The sequence below is a fragment of the Natrix helvetica genome, assembly GCF_964273705.1.
Source record: "Natrix helvetica genome assembly, chromosome: 2".
Taxonomy (NCBI): domain Eukaryota; kingdom Metazoa; phylum Chordata; class Lepidosauria; order Squamata; family Natricidae; genus Natrix; species Natrix helvetica.
Window position 1 is genome coordinate 113466448 of NC_138552.1, and position 24670 is coordinate 113491117.

At 44.4% G+C, this 24670-nt stretch overlaps 1 protein-coding gene across 3 annotated transcripts in view; it reads right to left on the minus strand.

Annotated features, from left to right (window-relative positions):
* Nucleotides 1-5786: 5786 nt before the first annotated feature.
* STXBP5L (syntaxin binding protein 5L) overlaps nt 5787-24670 on the minus strand; it is a 91333-nt gene continuing 72449 nt past the window's right edge. The window contains exons 20-26 of one of the 3 annotated variants that reach the window (XM_081941662.1): nt 23871-24041; nt 23343-23582; nt 21119-21473; nt 19887-20052; nt 11141-11243; nt 7849-8063; nt 5787-6918 (exon numbers count right to left, since the gene is read on the minus strand). In XM_081941662.1, the coding sequence (XP_081797788.1) occupies nt 6877-6918; nt 7849-8063; nt 11141-11243; nt 19887-20052; nt 21119-21473; nt 23343-23582; nt 23871-24041 (1292 nt within the window). In that variant the 3' untranslated portion in view covers nt 5787-6876. Of the gene's footprint in view, nt 6919-7848; nt 8064-11140; nt 11244-19886; nt 20053-21118; nt 21474-23342; nt 23583-23870; nt 24042-24670 lie in introns of those variants that run through there. The other 2 variants (XM_081941663.1, XR_014174405.1) reach the window with 2 other exon arrangements.

The window sequence follows — 24670 nt, forward strand, 5'->3', positions numbered from 1 at the left end:
GCATATAGGTTAAGGAAAAAACATAAATCTTGTATTATAGAGAAGGTAGGATACAAAGAGAAATAAGTTTTTCAACAGGATATGATTAAAAAGACTTTTTTAGAATTTTGCACCGGACTGTATGCTGGTGACAAAATGCAAGGTTCAGACATAGACAGATATTTGGAGAAAGAGAAAATTCCTATACTCACAGATGAGCAAAGGGGAAGATTGAATCAACTTGTAACTACAGAGGAAATCTTCCTGGCAATTAAGCAGTTAAATATTGGCAAGGCTCCTGGCACAGATGGCTTGACAGCAGTTTATTATAAAAAGTTGCAACTAGAAATGATGGAATTTCTTAGGGAATTATTTAATAAAATCCAAATGGAAGGCAGGGTTCCACCATCCTGGAAAACAGCTTTTATTTCCTTGATTCCAAAAGAAGATCAGGATCCTATCCAGCCAAAAAACTACAGGCCTATTTCATTACTTAATACAGATTATACAAAATATTGGTAAACAGGTTAATGCCAATTGCGCAACAAACGATTCATAATTATCAGTCTGGTTTTATACAGGGGAGACAAATGAAAAGTAATGTAAGACAAATTATCAATATAATGGAATATTTGGGAAAGAATAACCAAGTCCCGGCAGTGCTTTTATTTCTAGATGTGGAGAAAGCATTCGATTAAGTCAATTGGCAATTTTTAATTAAAATATTACAAAAGATGCAGTTCGGAGAGCATTTCATGCAATCTATTAAAGCAATATGCCAGAAACAGACAGCACAAATTATAGTTAATGGAGGCTTAACAGAATCTTTTAAAATTGAAAAAGGAACAAGACGGGGGTGTCCCTTGTCTCCATTATTGTTTATTTTAACCTTGGAATTGTTGAACAGAATACGTAGGTCTGACGAACTACAAGGAATCAAGATTAGGCATTATGAATACAGAGTAAGAGCATTTGTGGATGACTTGGTTGTAACTTTAACCCAGCCGGGGGAATCAGTTACAGGTTTAATGAATATAATTAATCAATATGGTCAAGTATCTGGGTTCAAAGTAAATCTAGGGAGGACAAAGATGATAGTTAAAATATGACTATGAACCAAAAAGAGGAATTAGAGTAACAGGATGTGAGATAGTAAAAAAGGTTAAATATTTAGGAATTTATATTACAACTTCAAATGGGAAATTATATAAGTACAAGCTTTAGCCTCTATTCCACAAGTTTTGGACTTTTTGCAAGAAGGATTGGACCAGGGATTGGCGGCCAACACCTTACATCGCAAAGTTGCGGCACTGTCCACCGTCCTTGCTCCCAGTGACCACCTATCCCTAGCACGTCATTCCAAGATCCACAGCTTCCCGGTTGCATTGTTACCTAGATGACATCCTCGTGTTAGCCACCTCGGCGGCCCGGGACAAAGGGGACCTAGGTCTCACAATCTCCACCTTAAGGTCCCTGGGGTTCTCCGTCAACCTTGAGAAAATCCATCTGATTCCTACCACCAGACTCCAACATCTGGGAACCATCACTGACTCGGTGGGGTGTGAGGTTTTCCTCAGAGGAGCGTAGGGACAGCATTGTGCAATTGATTCTAGAGATTCGCAGGAACCGATCTGTTCCCGTAGCTCTTCTTTCCAGGCTTCTCGGCAAGTTCATCTCCTGCATTGGGATAGTGCCTTGGGCCCTGCTCCACGCTAGAGAGCTGCAGTGGTTCCTCCTCCCACACCAGAGAAACGGGACGAGCAATGCAGAATTCAAGGTCCTTGTGACACCCCAGTTACTCCTGTCCCTCCGCTGGTGGATGTCCCCAGCTCTGGCCAAGGCCTCCCTGTTCAGGGAACCAGACAGGTTGGCCCTGAGGACAGATGCAAGCCTGCTTGGTTGGGGGCTAGCCCAAGGACGGTAAATGCCAACGGACCTTCGGAGACCTTCGCTCTCCGGCACTTCAAGGCGACAGTATCCGGGAAGCACGTCCTGGTGCTGATGGACAACGTGGCGGCCTCAGGGAACCAGACAGGTTGGCCCTGAGGACAGATGCAAGCCTGCTTGGTTGGGGGCTAGCCCAGGGGCGGTAAACGCCAATGGACCTTCGGAGACCTTCGCTCTCCGGCGCTTCAAGGCAACGGTATCCGGGAGCATGTCCTGGTGCTGATGGACAACGTGGCGGCCAAGGCGCACGTGAACAAGCAAGGGGGCATTCACTCCGTGGCACTTCGCAATGAGGTGGTGAGATTGGGGAACTGGGCGGAACGGAATCTTTTATCAATCCGAACAGAACACATCTCCGGGGTGGAGAATCATCAGGCAGACTGGCTCAGCAGAGAGACAGTAGACCATGGAGAGTGGCAACTTCACCCCAGCATCTTCGACCGGATCTGCTAGAGATTCGGCCAGCCGACAGTGGATCTCTTCGCCTCCCCGTTGAACGCCCAGCTTCCGAGGTTCATATCGCGGTTCCCGACACAGGGAGCAATGGACATCGACTCCCTGCGCTGCAGTTGGCCATCAGGGCTTCTCTACGCCTTCCCTCCCCTTCCCCTCCTTCCTGGGGTGCTGAGGAAGCTAGTGCTAGAGAGGGCAGAGGTCATCCTGGTGGCTCCCTATTGGCCCCATCATCCCTGGTTCGCAGATCTGATAGAGATGTCAACCTTTCCCCATTGGAAAATCCCTCGGGGGGAGGTGACCCTACTCCAGGGGAGTCTGGTCCACCCAGACCCAGACTGGCTCCAACTGACCGTCTGGTCCTTGAGCGGGAACAATTAAGGGAGGCCCAGATTTCTGCCAAAGTCATCAGGACCATCGAGGCTGCCAGGAGGAGATCCACCACTTGCATCTACGATGCGACCTGGGCCTCCTTTGCATCCTGATGTCAGTCTGCTCAGGTAGAACCGGCATTGGCCACAGTCCCACAGATACTGGACTTTCTCCAGGATGGACTGGAGAAAGGTCTGGCCCACTGCAACCTCAGAAGGCAGGTCTCAGCACTTGCCACCGTCCTGGGGTGAGTGGGTACCCAATCTTTGTTCCAACTTCCTATCATAAAGCAGTTCCTCAGGGAAGCAATCAACCTTCGGCCCCTGGTGATCCACCATTTTCCCTCCTGGGACCTACCCACAGTGCTCCAGGCACTCCTAGAAGCACCATTCAAGCTCCTGAGGGAGGCGAGTCTTCAGCTTCTTACCCCTAAGGTGGTATTCCTCGTAGCCATCACCTCCGCCAGGAGGGTGTCAGAGATCAACACCCTGTTGGCTGGGGCAGATCTCTGCATCTTACACAGCAACAGGGTTATACTCAGGCTCGACGCAGCCTTCATGCATAAGATTAATTCCCCCTTTCATAGGGCTCAGGAGATTGTTCTCCTGGACTTCTGTCCATCTCCCTCTAGAGGAAGGGAGAGGTCCTGGCATCATCTTGACATCAGGAAGGCACTGCGCATCTACCTGAAGCGCACGTCTGTCATTAGGCGGTTGGAGGTCCTCTTCGTTTCCTTTCACCCTGCAACCAGGGAAGCAAAGTTCTCCCCAGCCACCATCAGTAGATGGATTAGACTGGCCATCTCCAAGGCCTACGAGGCGCGAGGCCTCACGGTGCCTGAAGGCATCACCACACACTCCACCAGGAGCGCAACCACCTCCGCAGCCTGGGCCATCCAGGCTCCCATCGAGGACATTTGCAGGGCGGCAGCATGGGTTTCGCCCTCTCCCTTCATCAGACACTATCGGTTGGACGCCTTTGCCTCCGCAGAAGCATCCTTTGGGAGGAGAGTTCTCCAGAGTGTGTTAGACCCTCGGGGGGATTCAGGCCCTATGGCCCCTCCCAGGAACACCTAGCTTTGATATGTCCCAGTTGTGACTCCTCCCATGCCCCACTTCAGAGACTGTCAGTTGGTCTTACCTGAACTGCATGTCTCGAAGGATGGTGTGGGAGCAGTCACTTCCCGCCCGTAGTGCGCCCCGCGCAGGGTGGGCCTGAATTCGGATAGTTACTGGTCAGTCAGGGACCAGGGGGGTAGTGGGGGGATTGCCCTGTTCCCTTCCTTCCAGGTTCGACTTGACTGGACCACCAGTTAATCTGGAGTGTCAGATGTCCCACGCCATCCTTCGAGACATGCAGTCCAGGTAAGACCAACTGACATTCTCAATCATACTTTTCATTTATTAAATGGTAAATAATAAATCCATTTTTTAATATTTGTTTTCTTATTTAAGCATAAAACTTGCCAAGTATTTACATCAACATTTGTTGGCTTAAATACCATACAATGCTTAACTGCATATTCAAATGTGATAACAGATCATTCCCTGGTTCTGTAATAAACCTGGACAATTTTGTTTAATAAGTTTCTCCATTCTATGCACAATTTTATAAAACTATTTTACACCCTCATATATCCTTTTGTTTATACAATAGAGCAGGCCACCTAGCCAGTCATCATTTTGTGGTCCTTTTGTTATGTTCATTGGTTCAGTGTTGCTTTTCCTTTTGTTTTGATAGTTTCATCAGCCTCGGTTCATTTCAGACCTTAGACTTCTTAGAATTTCAGGTTATTTTTCAAAATCTTCTTTGGCGACCCTTTCCTTTTCTTAGCACTTACAGACTTTGTGAATTGTAGATGTACATTCAGTAGGTTTTTTACTAGACAGCATGGTTTCTGTTCCATTTTTTCCAAACTGGAATTATGCTTTCAATAACTTCAGCATCTTTGACTGGCAGATAAACCTATTTGTCTCAGGCCTGCCTTACTTTTTGGAGAGACTAGGTGTTCCTTGGTAGATGCATCAAGAAGCTCTCAGTCAAACGAAGCTTTTTGTGGAAGGGACAATGTTTTGGCACCAACTTTGTTGTCAAAATGTTATCCATCCCTTTATGAAGTGTGCTTCTTTGTTTTTTAAAAAAAGCCTTTTTACCCTCACTTCATTCTTGGCTATACAGGTGAAACTCAAAAAATTAGAATATCGTGTAAAAGTTCATTTATTTCAGTAATGCAACTTACTTTTGCATCTCATTTGGAAACCAAGGACCCAGAGTATGGAGGAAGAATGGAGAGGCCAATCAAGCACAGTAATCCCACAGTCATTGAACCAGGTTTTGGTGCTTTTGGCAAAAGTTGCTCTCATCAGAAAAGAGGACTTGGGACCACTGAGCAACAAGAATTTGGACCATTGTGCTTCATTAAGACCAGGGTCAACGCAGCCGTCTACCAGGAGATTTTGGAGCACTTCATGCTTCCTTCCGCAGACGAGCTTTATGGGGATGCTGACTTCATTTTCCAGCTACCCACACTGCCAAAACCACCAAAAACCTGATTCAATGACCTTGGGGTTATTGTGCTTGATTGGCCAGCAAACTCGCCTGACCCGAACCCCTTAGAGAATCTATGGGGCATTGCCAAGAGAAAGAAGAGTGACATGAGACCGAACAATGCAGAAGAGCTAAAGGCCGCTATTGAAGTATCGTGGTCTTCCATAACACCTCAGCAGTACCACAGGCTGATAGCTTCCATGCCACGCCGCATTGAGGCAGTAATTGCTGCAAAAGGGGCCCAAACCAAGTACTGAGTACATATGCATGCTTATACTTTTCAGAGGTCCAATATTGTTCTATGTACAATCCTTGTTTTATTGATTGCATGTAATATTCTAATTTTCTGAGATTGTGGATTTGGGGTTTTCATGAGCTGTACGCCATAATCCCCACAATTATGACAAATCACGGCTTCAACTATCTTGCTTTGCATGTAATGAGTCTTATCTCATGTTAGTTTCACCTTTTAAGTTGCATTACTGAAATAAATGAACTTTTGCACGATATTCTAATTTTTCGAGTTTCACCTGTATTAGTACCCAGTGAGCTAATTTTGGGAGTTCCCAAAAGAGGTACTTGCAATCCCTTTTATCAATGAAATTTATGTCTTTATATAACCTGCTTACTAGATATGTTTTCTACTACAATTACTGGAAAAAAAACAACACTAGTTATAATTTGTATAGTTTATTTATAAATTTTTGCTGCAGTTCCCAAAGTAGAAGCAAAGACTCTCATTATTGGAGAAATCAATCAGATTGAAACCAGAAACATAATTCAAAGAATACACCACAATTTGCATCAAGATATTTCTCAGTTCAAAAACTTTACAAAATGTGCAAATTTAAGGAAAGTTTAAGACAAAAATGTGTGATTTGGGATAATAATGCAGCATATAACCCATGGACTTTGGAAAAGTTGCAAAATTATCTGGAACTTCGATGGAACAAACGTAAGGTATATGTAATACTGGATACAATAGTAACATCTGTTTAAAAATACCAGACATCTCATAAAGAAAGCACAAAGGTTTGGCCGCTAAACTTTATGTTACTTTATTTGTTAACTAATTAAATGCATGACTGTTTTCAAACAAAATTTGCCTACAGGAAAATGTCAAATCAGAGAAATGCAGTTTATTTTCAGCTGAAAGCAACATGCTAGAAATGTTTTTAAATGTCTGTGTATTTGTAGAACATAACAATAAAACCCCTTTCCTTAGTCATAGCATGCTTTGCTTTTTTTTGTATAGGAAGCCAATTAATCATGCAAACTTTTGTTCATGTAACTGCATTAACAATCTAATATATACATGCTGCTTCAAACCAGGAACTATCCTTTCCACAGCTTATATTCAAAGCCAGTTAAATGTTGCCTGTTAGATATTGATAATTTGGAAAAGAATCCATTATGCAGTGTCCTTGGAAAACTAGCTTCTTTGACTCTCTGGGACAGGAAAGGGAAAGAGGAAACGGCATGGAACAAGAGCTGCTTCTGCCAAGAAGCTGGTCTGTTGAAGCTTCTCCCACTCATTTCTCAATACAGCACATTCAGGTACAGCTTGCCAGTTGAAAATCAGAACTGGTACCATTTTTTGTCCTTGTATTTGACCATTACCTGAAAGAATAGAGATACTAATATTCAAGTGGCATGGAGATATGAATGTTTTCCTTTCATCCTAACATTCTGCAGTATGAACCCTAAACCTCAACTTCCAGTAACTGCCTATCTATATGGGTACTTATAAACTAGGCTGGATCAGATATTTGAAAAAAAAATGGGGAATTGATGTAGCATGTCTTGACCAGGACCAGGAATACTGCTGTTATTAGAGCCACAAAGGAAAGTGGGGGGAGTGCCTGGGGAAGGGTTTGCTAATATTGGACAAAAGACATGTTTACTACCAATTGAGGCTTAAAGCACCTCTGTACCCTTCATTGAACCTCTCCGAACATTTACCCAGTTTCTGTTTGGGGAGGTACTGAGGAGTGAAAGCAATTGTTTGTATTCATTCTGCCAAAGAGTCATATATCTTTCCAAGTGATTCTGAATGTTTGAGAGAGACAATGGGTGAGGCTTCTGGGTTAGTTGTGGGCAGCGCATCAGCCAACTCCCAATCAGATTTAAAATGTATGATTATAACACAGGCAGCACGGAGGTTCTGGCATCCCTCGAAGTTACACAGCAGAAAGCGGAAGAGAAGATTAGTAGCAGTCAGGTTAGCCAACTGAAAACTGGATTCAATCTTGTAAGAAACCTACTTTGAAAAGTATTATCAGTGCCGTTAAAACAGATTCTATCCCAGCTTGTCAGTCATTCATTTATTACAATTTCTCTTTCTTAACTATCTTTGTTCACCACAATCACTGCTGCTGGACTAAGGAAAAGACTAAATGCAGTAAATATGGCCCAAAATAGGTAAGAAGGTCTCAAAGAAATCTGATTTACATGTCATCTGCCTAATGGAGCAAATACATCAATTCAAAGTTATCCCTCATCTCAATGCACAGTAAAAGCAAGAAATGCTATTCTGGAATCAACACCCACCTTATGTGCATGTTTGGAAAATGCCTCTGCACTTGACATCATTCTTGCTGTCTTGTCATCTAGTTCACCAAGTTTTTGTCCCCTTTCATCAAGAGCAAGGCGTGCACGAGCCAGCTCTCCAATAGCACCTCCTGCAGCTCCTTTCATACCCTCAATTGATCCAGGAATATGCTGAGCAAGCATATGAGATGCTTTTCCTGATGTGGCTTCGCCAACTGGAAATGGAACAGAATTAAAAGCATTTTATTGTGTTTCCTGAAACTTCCCTGCCTATGTCTATGCCAATAGATGAAGTAGATTATATAAAGAATTCTCATTCAGATCACAGAATCAAAGCGTTATTGAATTGTAGAGTTGGGAGAAGTACTTTAGGCCATCATGAATCCAAAACAAAACATTCCCAACAGATGGCTGTCTAAAATTCCATTTGAATGTATTCCTTCAAATGGAATTCCTTTGATAATTAGTTCCACTTGAGATTAGGATGTTTTCCCCACCTAACATGAATTTAGAACCTGTCTTCCCAGGATGTAGATATCAAATTTCTACTTCCATTTGGCATGTCTTCAAATAATTCAAAATTGTATATTTTGCCAGTTCTGAAGATTAAAAATTCTCAAAGCCTTCAGTTTTTGGTAGGAGGGGGTGTTTAGTCCCTTGTTCATTTCTGTTGTTCATATTTGAATCTGTTTATCTGAATTTCTGAAAGCATAGTGTCCGTAACTGGCCAATGTACTTGAGGTAACGTGTGACCAAGTAAAATAACACGTCATTATGGTTCTTAAAAACTATACTTCTCTTAAATAGACTAAAATTGCATTTTCGTTTTGATAATTATGCCACACACTGCTGAGTCATATTCAGTTTGCACTCATCTACTGTTCCAAGATTGTTTTTCCAGATCCTGATACTAACTGATATTTTTCCAATTCTATATTGGTTTGTATTTCAGTCTCCTATGTGATTTGTCACTGTTAAATGTAATTCTGTTATCTCCGCCCATTTCGCTATTAACTGAGCTATTTGAGAGACCACACCTCCCAATTACATCTACTAGATCCAGCATGCTGTGGGTCCCTTCCACTAGAGAACTTTATTTGGTAGGTCCTAGGCACCTTCTCTGCTGTGGCCCCTGCTTTATCTAACATCCTTTTCTCAAAGTGAAGCTGGCATCTTTTTTTTTAAATTTTCCCGGAGGTCTCTTAAGATGTGGTTGTGTTAGCAGACCTCCAGAGCCCAGAGGACTGGTGAAATTTTGAAATATTGCTCTTGTGCTATCAATATCCACTTTTTATCCAATATTACTTTCTTTTAGTTTTGCGCTTTGATGCCTTCCTTTTTTAATTTCTTCATTGGAATTGTTTGCAATGTTTTTTCAATAACTTCTTTTAAGAACTCTACCATTTTTGGGCTATAGCAGTGATGGCGAACCTATGGCACGCGTGCCACAAGTGGCACACGGAGCCATTTGTCAGGGCACATGAGGCGCTGCCCTTTCAGCTGGCCAGCACACATGCGCGCGCTGGCCAGCTTAGTTCACCTTTTTAAAAGCTATTTTTCGCCTTCCCCAGGCTCCAGAGGCTTTATAGGAGCCTGGGGAGGGCGAAAAGAGCCTCCCCCGCCCCCCCAGAGGCTTCAGGGACCGTCCCTGAAGCCTTCGGAACGCTTAAAACCACCCTCTGAGCAAACCGGAAGTGACTTCCGGGTTGCTCAGAGGGTGGTTTTAAGTGTTCCGAAGGCTTCAGGGACCGTCCGAGGCTTCCCTGACGCCTTCGGAGCGCTTAAAACAACCCTCCGAGCAAACCGGAAGTCACTTCCGGGTTGCTCGGAGGGTGGTTTTAAGCGCTCCACGGTCCCTGAAGCCTCCGGAGGGCTTCCGGGGGGTCGGGGGAGGCTCTTTTCACCCTCCCCAGGCTCCTATAAAGGCCCTAGAGCCTGGGGAGGGCGAAAAAAGCATGTAAAAATTGGGAGGGTTGCGCGTTGTGCGCGCATGCGCATTGGGGGGGTCGCGCGTTGCATTATGGGTGTGGCACACCCGCACTCGACCCCCCATGCGCTCCCCCCACTTGTGGCACGCGAGCCAAAAAAGGTTCGCCATCACTGGGCTATAGTATAAAGAATAAACTGTACAAAATAAGTATTTAGTGAGATATTTCGGGAATATCTGCAAAGGGACTGCTTCATGTCATCACAAATCCTGGCTACCATGGGAAAACATTTTCATCCTCAGAAAAAAATGTTATTCTGAATGGGATAAATCTCTTCACTAGAATTTTATTCTGCAGAACAATCTTCTCCAATATAGAGCCCTCTAGATATTCAGGTCATTTAGAATTTTAGCAGGTATAGTTCTTGAATCACTGGCTCTTCCCAGATGGTAGAAGACAACCAACATACAGTAATCTTTCCACGCCCCAATTTCATTTTAGGGGAAACTTCATGATGAAATTAGGGACAATAGATGGAGTAAACGTGTGTTGTGCACCTATCAGATCATTTTGTAATCAAGAAACCCAAATATATGCAATTAATACTATATTGCAGTAAGTTAAGGGTACAACATAGAACGACCCCCCCACAACATCAAATGAATAAAAAGCAAATATACCCATATTGTCCATGAAATAAATCCCAGAGTCTAGTAATACCTTTATTTTGTCCCAAAATGGCACAGAAGAGTATGGAAACTTTCAAGTTCTCAAGAACTCTTCACCAGGCAACATGTAACAAAAAGCAGGGAATGGAGAAGCAAGAAAGTTCAAAAATTAGGCCAGATGTTTCAGCCATGAGGTCTGAAGTCAGTCTTAAGATGAATGGAATATACTGAATGCAATAGAAAGTTGTAGGCATTATTGATGTCAGACAATGAGACTTTACTAAGTTCATGCAAGTAACTGATGGCTTTTGACTCCTTAGATTGACCTTACATTAGTACAATAAAATACTAGTTGCATATATCTGGGTCGATCTTTTCCCCCCTCTTTGTAGGAATCATTGGGTGAGATATTCATACAATATATATTTATCTTTGGATACATAATAGGCATTATTCAGTACCTCCATCGTAGCCTTTAGCACACAGATACGTAGCAACTTTCTAGAACATTTAAATTTTGGAGTTAAAAGGTATAATTTAAATTATCCATTTGAACAACATTTGCAACATTGTCCGAATATTAGTTTTGAACAACTGGTTCAGAAAGGCCAGTGTCATACTATCACAATGTTATTCAATTTATTTCCATTTTCTATATTTTACTTTGATTCCTATTTGTATGGGAAAAACACTTACACAGATCTTCTCGGTCAAGTGTTCCACCAAACAGCCCCTTCAGAAAACCTCTATATTGGGCCTCTGGCGTGTCCATGGGAATGAACAAATCACCAAGCATGCCCTGTTCAAACAACAACACAAAAAAACAATCCATTTCAAGTCTTTTCAAACTTCACAAGAGAAGCTCCTGAATGTTTATTAGGTTGTATGTAGGATATACCAACAGATGAAATTTAAATTTATCACTGATTGCCAGAAGCCAGATGAAAAATTCATCTCCGAATAATCAATAATTTTCCCAACAATGAGAATGTCAGTTGGTCTTACCTGAACCACATTTCTCAAAGGCCTGTGGGATGAGTCACTGATGGTTATTCTCACATCCAATCTGCCCAGAGACAGGTTAAAGTTGAGGCCACTCCCCTCTACTTCCTCTGCATGGCTCCAGTTTAATCCAAGGTCAATGTTCCAAGGAAGAACCTGGAAAGTCAGGGTATAGGAAAGAGAACACCATCCACCCTGACCCTGACTGACCAATAGCCACTAACCTAGCTCAGGACCCTATGCGCTAGTCAGAGCACTAATATGGGTGGAAAGTGACTCATCTCACAGGACCTTTGAGAAATGCAGTTCAGGTAAGACCAACTGACCTTCTCCAAAGTATCCTGTGGGAGGAGTCACTGATGGGACATACCAAAGGTAGATGTCCATGGGAGGAAATCATTGGGCCTGAGCCCCTTGAGTGTCCAGCACTCCCTGTAGTACCCTCCTACCAAAAGAGGCCTTAGCTGAAGCATAAGCGTCCAACTTGTAATGCCTGATGAAAGGTGAGGGTGAAGCCCAGGCGGAAGCTCTACAAATATCCTCAATGGGTGCCTGGGTAAACCAAGCCACAGATGTGGCCGCACTCCTCATGGAGTGTGCCGTGATGCCAGCCGGCACTGAAAAGCTTGTGTGCCTCATATGCCCTAGTGATGGCCAGCCTGATTCATCTGCCGATGGTAGCTGGTGACATCCTTGCCCCTAGGGTAGAAGACTGGAAGTAGACGAAAAGCGCCTCTGATCTCCTGAAGGGAGAAGTGCATTTCAGGTAAATACGCAGTGCCCTTCCCCCGTCCAGACAGTGCCAGGATCATTTCCTGTCCCTAGAGGGTGCCCGACAGAAATCCGGAAGAACCACCTCCTGAGCCCTATGGAACAGAGAATTAACCTTGGGCAAGAAGGAGGGGTCAAGCCTGAAAACGACCCTGTTGTCGTAAAATGTGCACAGGTCCGCCATATGAAAGCGCATTGACCTCAGATACATGCCTGGCAGAGGTAATCGCCACCAGGAACATAACCTTAAGGGTTAGGAACTGAATGCTCACTGTCCTCAAGAGCTCGAAGGGAGCCCAGTCAGTGCTTGGAGCGCTGTGTGAAGGTCCAATGTGGGAAACCAGTGCACCACAGGGGGTCTAAGATTAGCTGCCCCTCTAAGAAACCTCTTAATAATTGGGTGTTGTGCTAGGGAGCGAGAGCCCCCCCCCCAAGGACTGTGGCCAATGGTGAAACCTGTCTCCTGAGGCTATTGTGGGCTAGACCCTGCTCCAGGCCATCCTGGAGGAATTCCAACACCTGTGGTGCCAAAGCCGACGCCGGGTCCATTTGTGCAGACCGACACCAGGATTCAAAGGCGGACCAGGTCACATTATAAATGCTGGTGGTAGATTGCCTTCAGGATGCCTCAATGGTCTTGATCACTCTGGCTGAAAAATGGGCCGCTCTCAATTGCTCCCACTCAAGCGCCAAGCGGTCAACTGAAGCTACTCAGGCTCTGGATGGACCAGGTTCCCTTGGCACAGTGCCACCTCCCCCTGTGGAATCCTCAAGTGGGGAAGGACAAACAGCCCCACCAGGTTTGCGAACCAGGGTCGCTGGGGCCAATAGGGCGCCACTAGAATCACTTCTGCCCTCTCTAGCACTAACTTCCTCAGAACCCCAGGAAGGAAGGGGGAGAGGGGGAAAGGCGTAGAGGAGGCCCACTGGCCATCTGCAATGCAGGGCATCAACATCCACTGCCCCTCAAGCTGGGAACCATGAGATGAAGCTCCAGACCTGGGCGTTCGACAGGGTGGCGAAGAGGTCCACTGTCAGCTGACCGAACCTCCGACAAATCTGCTTGAAAATGCTGGGATGCAGCTGCCATTCCCCATGGTCCACTGTCTCCCTGCTGAGCCAGTCTGCCTGCTGGTTTTCCACCCCGGAAATGTGTTCTGCTTGAATCGAGAGAAGATTTCACTCTGCCCAGTTTCCCAGTCACGCTGCCTCGTCTCGCAGTGCCAGCGAGTCTGTTGACATGGACCTTCGCAGCAAAATTGTCTGTCAGGACCAGTACATGATGACCTTTGACCTTTGAAGTGGCGAAGTGCCAAATGAACCGCTCTGAGTTCCAGCCAGTTTATGTTGTTTTGTAGATCTGAGGGCATCCCCGGCCTTGGGCTATCTGGGATTCTAGGTGGGCTCCACCACCGAAAAGACTTGCATCTATCGTCAGGACCAACATGTCTGGTTCCCTGAACAGGAAACCTTTGGCCAGTACAGGGGACATTCACCAACTGAAGGGCAGCACGAGGACCTTGAAGATGGAATCACTTGTCCCGTCTCTCTGGTGTGGAAGCAGCAGCCACTGCAGCTCCCTGGCGTGGAGGTGTGTCCATTGCACTATCGAGATGCATGAGATGAACTTGCCCAAGAGCTGAGAGAAAAGCACTATGGGAACAGAACGTGCCTTGCGAATCTGTTTAATCAACCCCACAATACTGTCCCTGCGCTCCTGGAAAAGAAACACCTCACACTCCACTGTGGTGATGACTGTCCTTAGATATTGAAGCCTAGTGGTGGGAACCAGGTAACTCTTCTCAAAATTAATTGAGAATCCCAGGGCCTGCAAGGTATTAATTGTGCGACCCAGATCATCCTTGGACATTTCCGCAGTTGCAGCTTGAACTAAGATATCATCAAGGTAGCACTGCAAGCAGACCAGAACGGCCAGCACATTGGTGAAGGTTCTGGGAGCTGAAGCCAGGCGAAAAGGGAGAGCCGTATATGGATAGTGGACCCCCCGGTAAGAAAACATTAGGAAGTTGTGGTGCTCTGGGGATATCATGATATGGAGGTATGCCTCCATGAGGCCAATGGATGCCAGGAAGTCCCCCTGTCTAATCCCCTCTAGGATGGACTTGAGGGACGCCATCTTAAACTTGTGATAAACCAGTCTAGAATTTAACAGCTTTAAATCTAGGATCGCCCTCCATCCCCCGAACTCTTGGGAACTACAAATAAGTTTGAATAAAAGCCCAACTCCTTCTCTTCCTCCGGAACCAGCTCCACCGCTTGGATATCCAGCAGATGCCGAATAGCCTTGCGCATGAGCGAACACTTGACCAGGTTCCTGGAGGAAGAAAAGAGGTGGAATCTATTCAGAGGATGGAAACAGAACTCTAACTACAAAACAAACCTAACAGTCTGAAGGACCCAGGCATCAGATGTGATGCAATCCCAGTGATCCGCAAACAAGGTAAGGTGCCCGCCAATCGGGTGGTCTGAGCCCGAATCACTTGTTCTGTGGTAGGGACGGCCACCCCCACCCTGAAAGGGATGCTTGGTGGTACCTGTACCTGTCCCTAAAATATTGCCTGTCCTGGGGTATCTAGGGGCAGAATACCTCGGTTGCTGGAAGTTCGGTCAGGAGGCTGACAGGTGGGCCTCCTGGGGAAGGTGCCGGGCGCTGATCTGAGCGCTTGATCATGGAAGGGAAGACCTTGCATTTATTTTTGTCTTCTACAGGGATGGGGTCAAGGGAAGCGCCGAACACCCTGTCTCCCATATACTCAGCCAATGCCAGATGCCATTTAGATCTGGTCTCCGCCTGCCAATTGCGAAGCCACAGGAGACACCTGGACACCACGGAAGACAGAGCCCTAGAAGAGTACTTAGTTGCATCCAACATGGCATCTGCCGAGAACTGGGTAGCCGCCATCAGCTTAATGTCCTGCAACAGCCGAATGTCAGAAGCAGAAGTCCTATCACGGAGTTGTTCCAGCCAGAGCAAGGTGGATCTATTGAAAAAAGAAGCCGCTGTAGCTGCCTTGATCGCCCATGTCACAGCCTGAAAGGTCTTGTGCAGGACTAGCTCCGCCTTCTTATCCTCCGCCTTCAAACAGTTGGCAATGTCCCCTGTCACCACCACAGAGGAGGAGTCCAGAGCATCCACCGGGGAATAAACCATTGGAACCTGCAAGGCTTGAGCGAAGGTAGTGTTAAGGTTATAAAATCTATGATCATTAACCCCTGGTGTGGGAAAGGTCCCACGCTTAGCCCACTGATTTTTTAGCACCTCAAGGAAAAGATCTGGAGTAGGGATCTCCTCCTTCTCCACCTGAGGCTTGGAAAATGGCTCTTTCTTTGTGTCCCCCCGCCACTTGTACTAGGGGTGGCAGTAGCCGGGGCAGCAGCCGGGTGCTTCTCAGATCCACCGTGGCCTTCGCCTTATGCAGCAAGGAACCAAATAAGGCTGGAGGGAAAAGACCACAATAGTAGGTGCCTCAGGAACCTGGGAGTCCTCATCTTCAGAGAAGTCAATATCTTTCTGTCCCTCCTCTTCCAAGCCAGACTCCTCACTAGCAGTTGAAGGGGAAACTGATTTGTGTTCTTGGGCAGTTGATGTGCCGGATTGGTCTGGTTGACCTCATAGGGTCCCATGAGAAGAACTTAATCTAAAATTTTGTGATTTTTGTTGCAGCTCCGTGGTGATTCCCTGAGCAATGGCCTGAGCAATTACATTCTGAAAACTCCCAGGGATCACTGGAAAAGCCAGGGAAAGGCATGGAGGCTCCAGTTCAGACCCAGGGGCCGCAGATTGAGGATCCAAATGAGGCCTGGATCTGGGCAACGGGCAGCCCAAAGGATCCTCAAGGCGACCTGCAGACTATGCAGGTGAGAGAGGGGAAGACAGGGGTACCCTCTCTGCTAGAACTTCAGTGAGAGCCCGGGGAACAACGCTGTGCTGCACTGCTAAAGGAGCGCCAATCATTGCGCTCCGGCCACATGCATTCCACAAAATGGGTGCCGATCGAACCTCCTTCCAAGATGGCGACCGACGATCCCGAAATCCGATGCCACAGCGAGCACCTATGAGCTTGCTCCTCCAGGAGCCTTCCGATCGCCCCAGCGCCCTCCCAGATGTAAAAAGGGGATCATGGTTCTAATTAATCCCCCCGCATGTGGCTTAGAGCCCCCCTACAATCGCCAGTGGTGTTTAGGGCTCCCACAACAGCAACAAAACAAGTTCGTGCACAGCAAACACAGACAGGAACACAAGGAGAGGAAGGAGGGAGGAATCAGATAGATAGAACACAAAAAGGAACAAATTAAAGGCAAAATAAAAAATATTTTTAAGTCCAATCAAAGAGCCAGGAAAAACAGTACTCTTTCGGGCCGAGACTGAGATTAAACTGGAGCCATGCAGAGGAAGTATAGGGGAGTTGCCTGAACTTTAACCTCAGTCTCTGGGCAGATTGGACGTGAGAATAACCCTCAGTGACTCCTCCCACAGGATACTTTGGAGAACTCTATTAGGTCACACAAAAGCCTCTCTTAGTCAGAAAAGTTCCTTCCTAGAGTTAGTAGATGTTTTCTTATGCTGTGGGATACGATACACAGTTGAACTTTCAGGCAATATAAGGCAAACTCTGTCCCTGACTTTTCAATCTTTTTCATGGCCGTCTCATTTTTTTTTGTTTTGGTTTCACCTTTAATAACCAATGTGACTATGTTGAACCCTGCTGGCAAGTATGGAAACAAAGCTTTACATTTCATGACAGATCATGGTTAACATTCAGGGGTACATCTAGAATGTATGCAACAGCATATCCCCCTATACATTTATAGTAAGATTACCAGTGATGTACTGCTAAAATGTTCCCAAAAATGGCTCTGCCAACTCCATTGCAGCCATTAGCCAGCTAATTGGCATGCCAGGTGTTAAGGCTCACCTTTAGATTGTGGCCACTCTGATACCTTTGCTGTCAAGTGGCTCACAAAATTCCAGAGAATTTAACAACTGGCCTTCATAAGTCGGTGTGAGCTATCTCCAGCACACCACTGGATATTGCCAACCACAATGACTCTTTTCCTCACCTCATGCATCTTTCTAGCACTGCTATAGGAACATTAGTACACAATGGTTTTTTTCCCAAAAGGTGGTGATGTTATAAGCTTTTTTCATTACAAAAGTAGTAATGTAGCCTCACACAAGAATGCTGTGTAAGAATACTAAATTAGAAGAAAAGCACTGCAGCAATCCTGAACATATATATACCAGGCAAGTCTAACCCACATACCACATGTGGCCCTAGACAACTAGTAATGTGACCCCACAAGGTTGCAATAAAAATATTTAAAAACAAAGTTTGTTATTTATATACATTAACAATATTACCGTGTTTCCCCGAAAATAAGACAGGGTCTTATTTTCTTTTTATACACAATATATGGCTTGGGCCTTATTATGAGGGGAGGGTTTATTGTTTTGGGGTTGCCGAGTGGCTGCTCTCTTGCGAGCGGACTCCCAAAGAGCTAGGCAGAGACTCAGGGGTGAATGGCTGTGTTGCGCTGTCACAGCAGCGCAACACAACAGCCATGAAGCGATCACGCTCACGATCAGCCACCTGGCAAACCCCCTTTGCAGCCGGGCACAGTGCCATTCACTGACCTACAGGTATCGCCAAGCCGCGTGAACACCTGTTTGCCGCCCCACGGCTCCCGCGGCTTGGCGCCTTTGAAATGCCAGTGAATGGCACTCTGCACAGCTGGAGAGGGGATTGTGCGAGTGGCTGTTCCACTCTCGCTCACGCACCTCCCAGCCTCACAATGCCCTGGCCCAGCTCTCCCTGCAGAGCCTGGGCACCTCCGCTGCCACAGCCATCGCCATCCCAGCATGGCTTTTTCGGTGGCTTCCAAACTGAGTCTTCTGGCAGTGGCCGCTCTGGGCGTACGCTCTATGGTTGTACGCTCTGCCGACAGCCAGCCCACAACCATAGAGCATACACCCAGAGTGGCCACTGCCGGAAGACTCAGTTTGGAAGCTGCCAAAAAAGCCATGCTGGGATGGCGGCGGCGAAGGTGCCCTGGCTCTGCAGGGAGAGCTGGGCCAGAGCATCGTGAAGCTAGGAAGCACACGAGCAGGAGTGGAACAGCCACTCGTGCAACCCCCTTCTCCAGCCATGCAGAGCGCTATTCACTGGCATTTTGAAGGTGCCAAGCCGCGGGAGCCCGGCGGCGGTGAACAGGTGCTCACGCAGCTTGGCGATACCCCTAGGTCAGTGAATGGCGCTGTGCCCAGCTGGAAAGGGGTTTTGCCGGGTGGCTGCTGTGCCCGGCTCTTTGGGAGCCCACTCTCAAGAGAGCAGCTGCCTAGCAACTCCCCTCTTCAGCTGGGCACAGCACCACTCACCAACCTAGCGGTATCCCGAAGGCACCAAGTAACATGATCACCTTTGCCCCCCCAGCAGTTCCCACGGCTTGGCACCTTCGGGATACCGCTAGGTTGGTGACAGCGCTCTGCCTGGTCAGAGGTGGGGGGTTACCTAGGGGGCTTATTTGTGGGGGAGGGCTTAAATTTTTGCCCACCAGAAAAATGTGGCATGGCCTTATTACCAGGACATGTCGTATTTTCGGGGAAACACGGTATATATATATATATATATTTATATGCAGCCCAAGATAATACCTCTTCATTCATTACGGCAAGCCAAAAGGTTGGTCACACTTGATCTATACATATTCCAATAAAATGAAAACCCATGCAATTTTATCAAAAAGTGACTGACACTCAATACACTACAGGTCAATCAGCACAAGTTTTGAAAAGGATAATATTGCCATACCTCAGAAACATCTAATAAACTATTATAACTACATGGCATCATCATAGTACACCTAAACATCCTAAGCCAACTGAAAGACCCAGTAGCTCCAGAAATAAAAACAGGAATCATCTACAACATAGAGTGTAAGTATTGTAACAGCCATTATGTAGGACAGAAGAGTAGCAGAGTGTATCCGTGAACATCAACTAGCGGTCAGAAGACTCCTTAATTACACAATACATGGACAGACTTCACCATAGTTTCAACCGGGTACTCATGAGCATTCTAGACCAAGTGAAGTCCAAAAATACTAGAGAATTCCTTGAAGCCTGGCGTTTAGACAAACCAGCCAGAGATAAACAAATCTATATATTATTCAAAAGAGACAATCAAAGTTGCCTCATCCCAGGGACTATCCATTGTTTAAGTCTATGATACCCAGTCCCTGCTCTAGTCAGGTAGGTCATCATGCAATCTCCATGCCTGTCACAAACCCATCTGACTGTTCCTAATGATCAATTCACTCATAATCCAAAGCTCTCTCTCCCCTGAAGAATTCTTGGTACAAGAGGATTTGAGTTCATCATCCAGGGATCATATCCTGCCTATAAAGAACACTATTCTCAAAAGGATTTCACTAAGACTCTCATTCTTCCTGGCAGCCAGTGAGCTTTCGTTTTGAGAGAGAGCTGAAACTATCATGTCATAAGTATTGTCTGCATTTGAGAGTCTGCATTCTCAGACTCTCAAATCATCTCCAACTCAACCACTTTGGATTCAGGGAAACAAATTCGTTTTTTTGGCATTGCACTTTTACCGCACAGAAGCTATGTTTGTCATTATATTTCAACATCTACCTGCAGATTGTCAAACATTTCCTGGCTATAGTTCAGTCGCTGGACCTCTGTTGGAGAACCAAGATACAAAGCTTGTCCTTCATTGGTAAAACAAAAGGTCCGGGCAATCCTTGTATCTGTTTCAGGCAAGAAATTCACATCTAGCAGCGAGCGGAGGCTGGGTAAACTGAAAATAAATAGGTAGATTCTGTAGAAACAGGTTTAAACACAATATTCTGTTCAGTACAAATTGACTACCATATTGTCACAGCTGTAATTCCAGCAAACAAAACAAAATTATGCATTTAAATATAATCAGAATGACTGGCTGCAGATCTATGAATAATTGTTTGGGAATAAGTCATATTAAATGCAATACAATTATGAACATTAAGTTATAAACCTCAAGATTAGATTAGAAAATGCATGTACCAATCAATTGCTGTGGCAATTGTGGGTAGGGATTCCTCCTCTGTTAAAATTCCTGGATTATATTGTACCCATATGCTGTACAAAAGCAAAGTTAAATTATCTAGCACTTGTAAATTAAACTTGCATATAAAGTCACTTCTATGAGCTGCTAAAAAGAGTAAGGAAACTTCAGACTCAGCCAGGCTCTGCCAACTAAGAGAATGATCTAAAAACTATAAAATACTTCTGTAGCTATAAGGACATAGATACTCCAACTTCTTGAGCCTGAGATGAATGTGGTGTTAATGCCCTGCTTAAGGTAGATAGCTGGGGTTGATAGTTTGGATCATATGTTTGCCTGGGTATTGGAGGGAGGTTAAGAGATTAGATGAATGATTGAAGCTTTCCTTAGGCATCTATTCTATTCTTTGGGAGAAAACCACTAGCTATAATAATCTGAGCTGTAAAGATAATTGCCAAGGTTAACAAGTAAGCAATCAGAAGTTGAAATTAGCAGGATCAACACAGGAAATTTCTCCCAAAAGGCCTAGAAATCACTTAGATGGTCCTAGCTATGTTTTAAAGTGATTTGTGAATTTGAGTAAAGAAACTGCATGGAATTTGGAGTTCGTGATGTGCATATATTGTATGTGTGTTTTCTTAAAACATTATCATGACCAGAATCTCCTTGGAATCCTCCTTCAGAGGGATCCATCTTTACCATCACCTCACAGACTTCGTTGTTCAGCAATTAGCCAAGAGTGCCACTTTCCTCTTCACCTCAAGGACTGTGTGTGGCAAGAAAGGGTCATAGCTTACATTCATGAAATGGTATCAAGTACCTCAGTATCATGATATGCCCATTGGCACAAAAGCATGCCAAGCAAACACTGTGACAGAGGATCACCGCATCTGCTCGCAAAAATAATGTGTCTGTGATGTTGTAAACATAGAGGCATATCTGGGAAGGCAATGAAAATACTTTGGCTTGTTTCTCTGAGCAGATAATGGCAAACTGGTGGTCTCCTGTGTTCTGGGAGCATGAAGAATGAAGGACAAGTTTCCTTTTATTGGTTCTTTCGCTATCCTCAGTGGTGTTTGGATCGCTCCATGCTTCATAGGGAGGACGTATCAATGTTCCCATGCAGTCCAAGCAAGCAAAAGTTAACACTGCTCCCTTTAGTGATAGAATTGTACCTATAAAACAGAATTCATAGGATTTATTAATCTCTAAACCACTTATACTGATCTCAGTACGTATTAGCTATGTTATAAAATTTCTCTCGCTCCTTCCCTATTTCTCTCTCTCACAGACACACACACACACACACACACACACACACACTTTTTTCCAGCTCATACCATTCCAACATATATCATTATGATTTCAAGACAGGGTCAGACTTCTAAATGTAGATATATTGTACTAGATCAAGGAATTCCATCCCCACTCCCCAACGTCTTAGTATATTCCCCTCATAGTCCTTATAGATGAAAAATGTTGAAATAATGTTATGTTCTCTAGTACAAATGTATTTCTTCCTGACATTTCAAGCCAGAATTCTCCTGTGTTTTAATCATGACATAAAATGTTATGCTCTAAGTTACTTTTGATATATTGCTGCATTAAAGAAGCTTTTTTAAAGAGTTATACAAAATTCTCTTTTAATTAAAAAAGAGGCCTGGATAAAAGTTAAAAATGATGAATTTGTAATGATATCGAAGTTTCTTGGGTTATGGTACCGAAATGCTGGCATGGATCTTTTTTTAAAAAAAAAAAACACCCAATATCAAAACAATGACTGCCACTAGCTCAAATAAAAAAATTGTCAGCTAAAGTATTGGAGTTCTTGGTCTTTTCTGCTTCTTCCTGAGAAAAAGGATATGCATTCAAACTGCTGAGGATGGATCATTGGTTCACTTCCCACTCAATATGCTCCCATTTTAACTATCCTTTCATGGGCAAATCTACACTAGACTCTGCAGAAATAGTCTTGTAGGATCCAATCTGGGTCGGTCACCGGGACCAGAGGTTTGGTATTCTGAGCTTTCAGACTCCTGCTCAGCCCATCCTCAGGGAACTTCTCTCTAGCAGAGTGTGAACTGTTCTGTGTGTGGTATTTGTAGTGCCTATTCTATGTGGCTTTTTAGATGTTGATTGGGGTGTGTTGATAGCTGGCTTTTAAGTTGTTAGTTGTTGTTTGCTTGTGCTGCCCATCCCTTGCCTTCTACGTACTTGATAGGCTGATGTTAAATCAATCCTGTTGACTGGCGAGGGGCTTGTTTCTCAGGCTTCAATCACTTCCCTGGCTCTTTTTGTGCCTGCTCATCCCACAATCTTAGTAGCTGCAAAATTGAATGTGTGTCCTTGTTCGTTGCAATGTGAAGCAACCAATGAATTCGATTTTGCAGCTACTAAGATTGTTGGATGAGCAGGCACAAAAACAGCCAGGGAAGTGATTGAAGCCTGGGAAACAGGCCCCGTGTCAGTCAACAGGAGTGTTGATTTACCACCAGCCTATCAAGTACTTAGAAGGCGAGGACTGGGCAGCAAAAGCAAATGACAGCTAACGACTTAAAAGTAAGCCATTAACACACCCCAATCAATGTCTAAAAAGCCACATACAACAGGCTCTGTAAATATCACACACAGAACAGCACACACTCTGCTAGAGAGAAGTTCCCTGAAGATGGGCTCCAGCACAAGTCCGAAAGCTTGGAATACAGCACCTCTGGTCCTGGCGACCGATCCAAATTGGATCCTGCAACATTATCTTAGGACATGTATATTTGTCTTCATTCATGAAATAGACTTGTGTTATTTTCAGTTTTTTGTAAGTATTCAAATGACCTTACTCTCCCCTTACACATACACATGTAGATATGCACAGACATATACAAACTCTGTTGTATACATATAGGCAATCCCGGAGTTAGCAGAGGTATCCTAGTGACCTTCCTTTCTATTTCAATTAACAGCCCCAAGGCAAGAGCACAGAAAGACATAATCTAACCCTTTGTGTTAATTGGCATATTTCAGCAACAACAGCAATCTGAAATTCTTACCACTGAGTGAAATTGTTACTGGCTCTGTTTGCCTTAATTCATCGACAGTAGGAAGATGAAGAGAAAGAGTCAAGACTACACCCAGACCTGTTCCAACCCAGAGGCAAGGAGACAAAGATGTATCATTTTTCCGTGAAAATGATTCCATGAAATTTAAAGTTGTGATTGCTTCCTTAGATTCTTTGTCAATACTGCAGATGCTAGAACTTCGAGAAGGGCTGAATGAATTCTCTCTGTTTTCTGTTGAAGGGAAGTAAGACAGATTAATATATGAAGTTGCCATTTACCAAGACGAGTTATGGTCTTGCTATTATCCAGTTAAAAGAAATGTATTTTCTGTGACCATCTCTTCCTCTCTCAAGGCAATCTGTGATTCTGTTTGTCAGAGCAGCTGGACATTAAGCAGGACTTCTCAGAGACTTTTAATTCTGCCCATGATTACTGCTTTAGAGTTAATTCATGTATAGATTGTAATTATTTTTTTTTGAAAGATGAAAACAGAAATATCTACAGTAAATGGAAACTCACCTTCCACTGTGACGGGCAAAGAGATCTCTATGCAAGCAGCGGACTGTGCTTTCCTAAATGGAGGCTTCCCGGAAACACGACGATTGATTTTGGAAACATCTGCACTGGACAGCCGTTTTCCAGAACTGCAAGTTAGGGAACTTGGATTTGTACAGTGTCCATTTACAGAATCTGTCATGAGATTACATTAGAATTTTCATTAAGATCAAAAAGAGGTTGCCTTTATTGCTGCAGTTATTTGACAATTTCTTCTCAACTTATGCTTTATACACATTTTTTAAATATTGTATTGTCATATGAGAAAATGAACATTTGTCTGTTTATTATTTTTGTTTTCTATATTCTACCAAAACTAGAAAAGGTACGCATTATATTATAGAATTTTACAAAACATATTAGATAATATCTTTTTAATTAAGAAAGAGAACAACTTTATTCAATCTATTGCCAGTAATAAAATCTATATTAATATTTCTCTTTAATGAATACCAATTTTTTGTTCAAAATTGAAGATCCGAGGCAATTTTTTTGTATAGAAGATTTTGTAAATTATATAGGCTCTGCATGCCTGATTCCCTGGTCATTATTTGGTTAGATTACTGCAACACACACTACGTGGGTCTACCCTTGAAAAATATTCAGAAGCTACAATTGGTAGAGAATCATTAACAGTCCTGTTGATGGCAGCTCAAACCACAATAATAGGATAAGACCAAAGCATGTGATTAATGTTCCAACTCCTGAATTATACTGCATGTCCAACGGATTATAACTTAAACATTTTCTGAGGCACTTAGAAA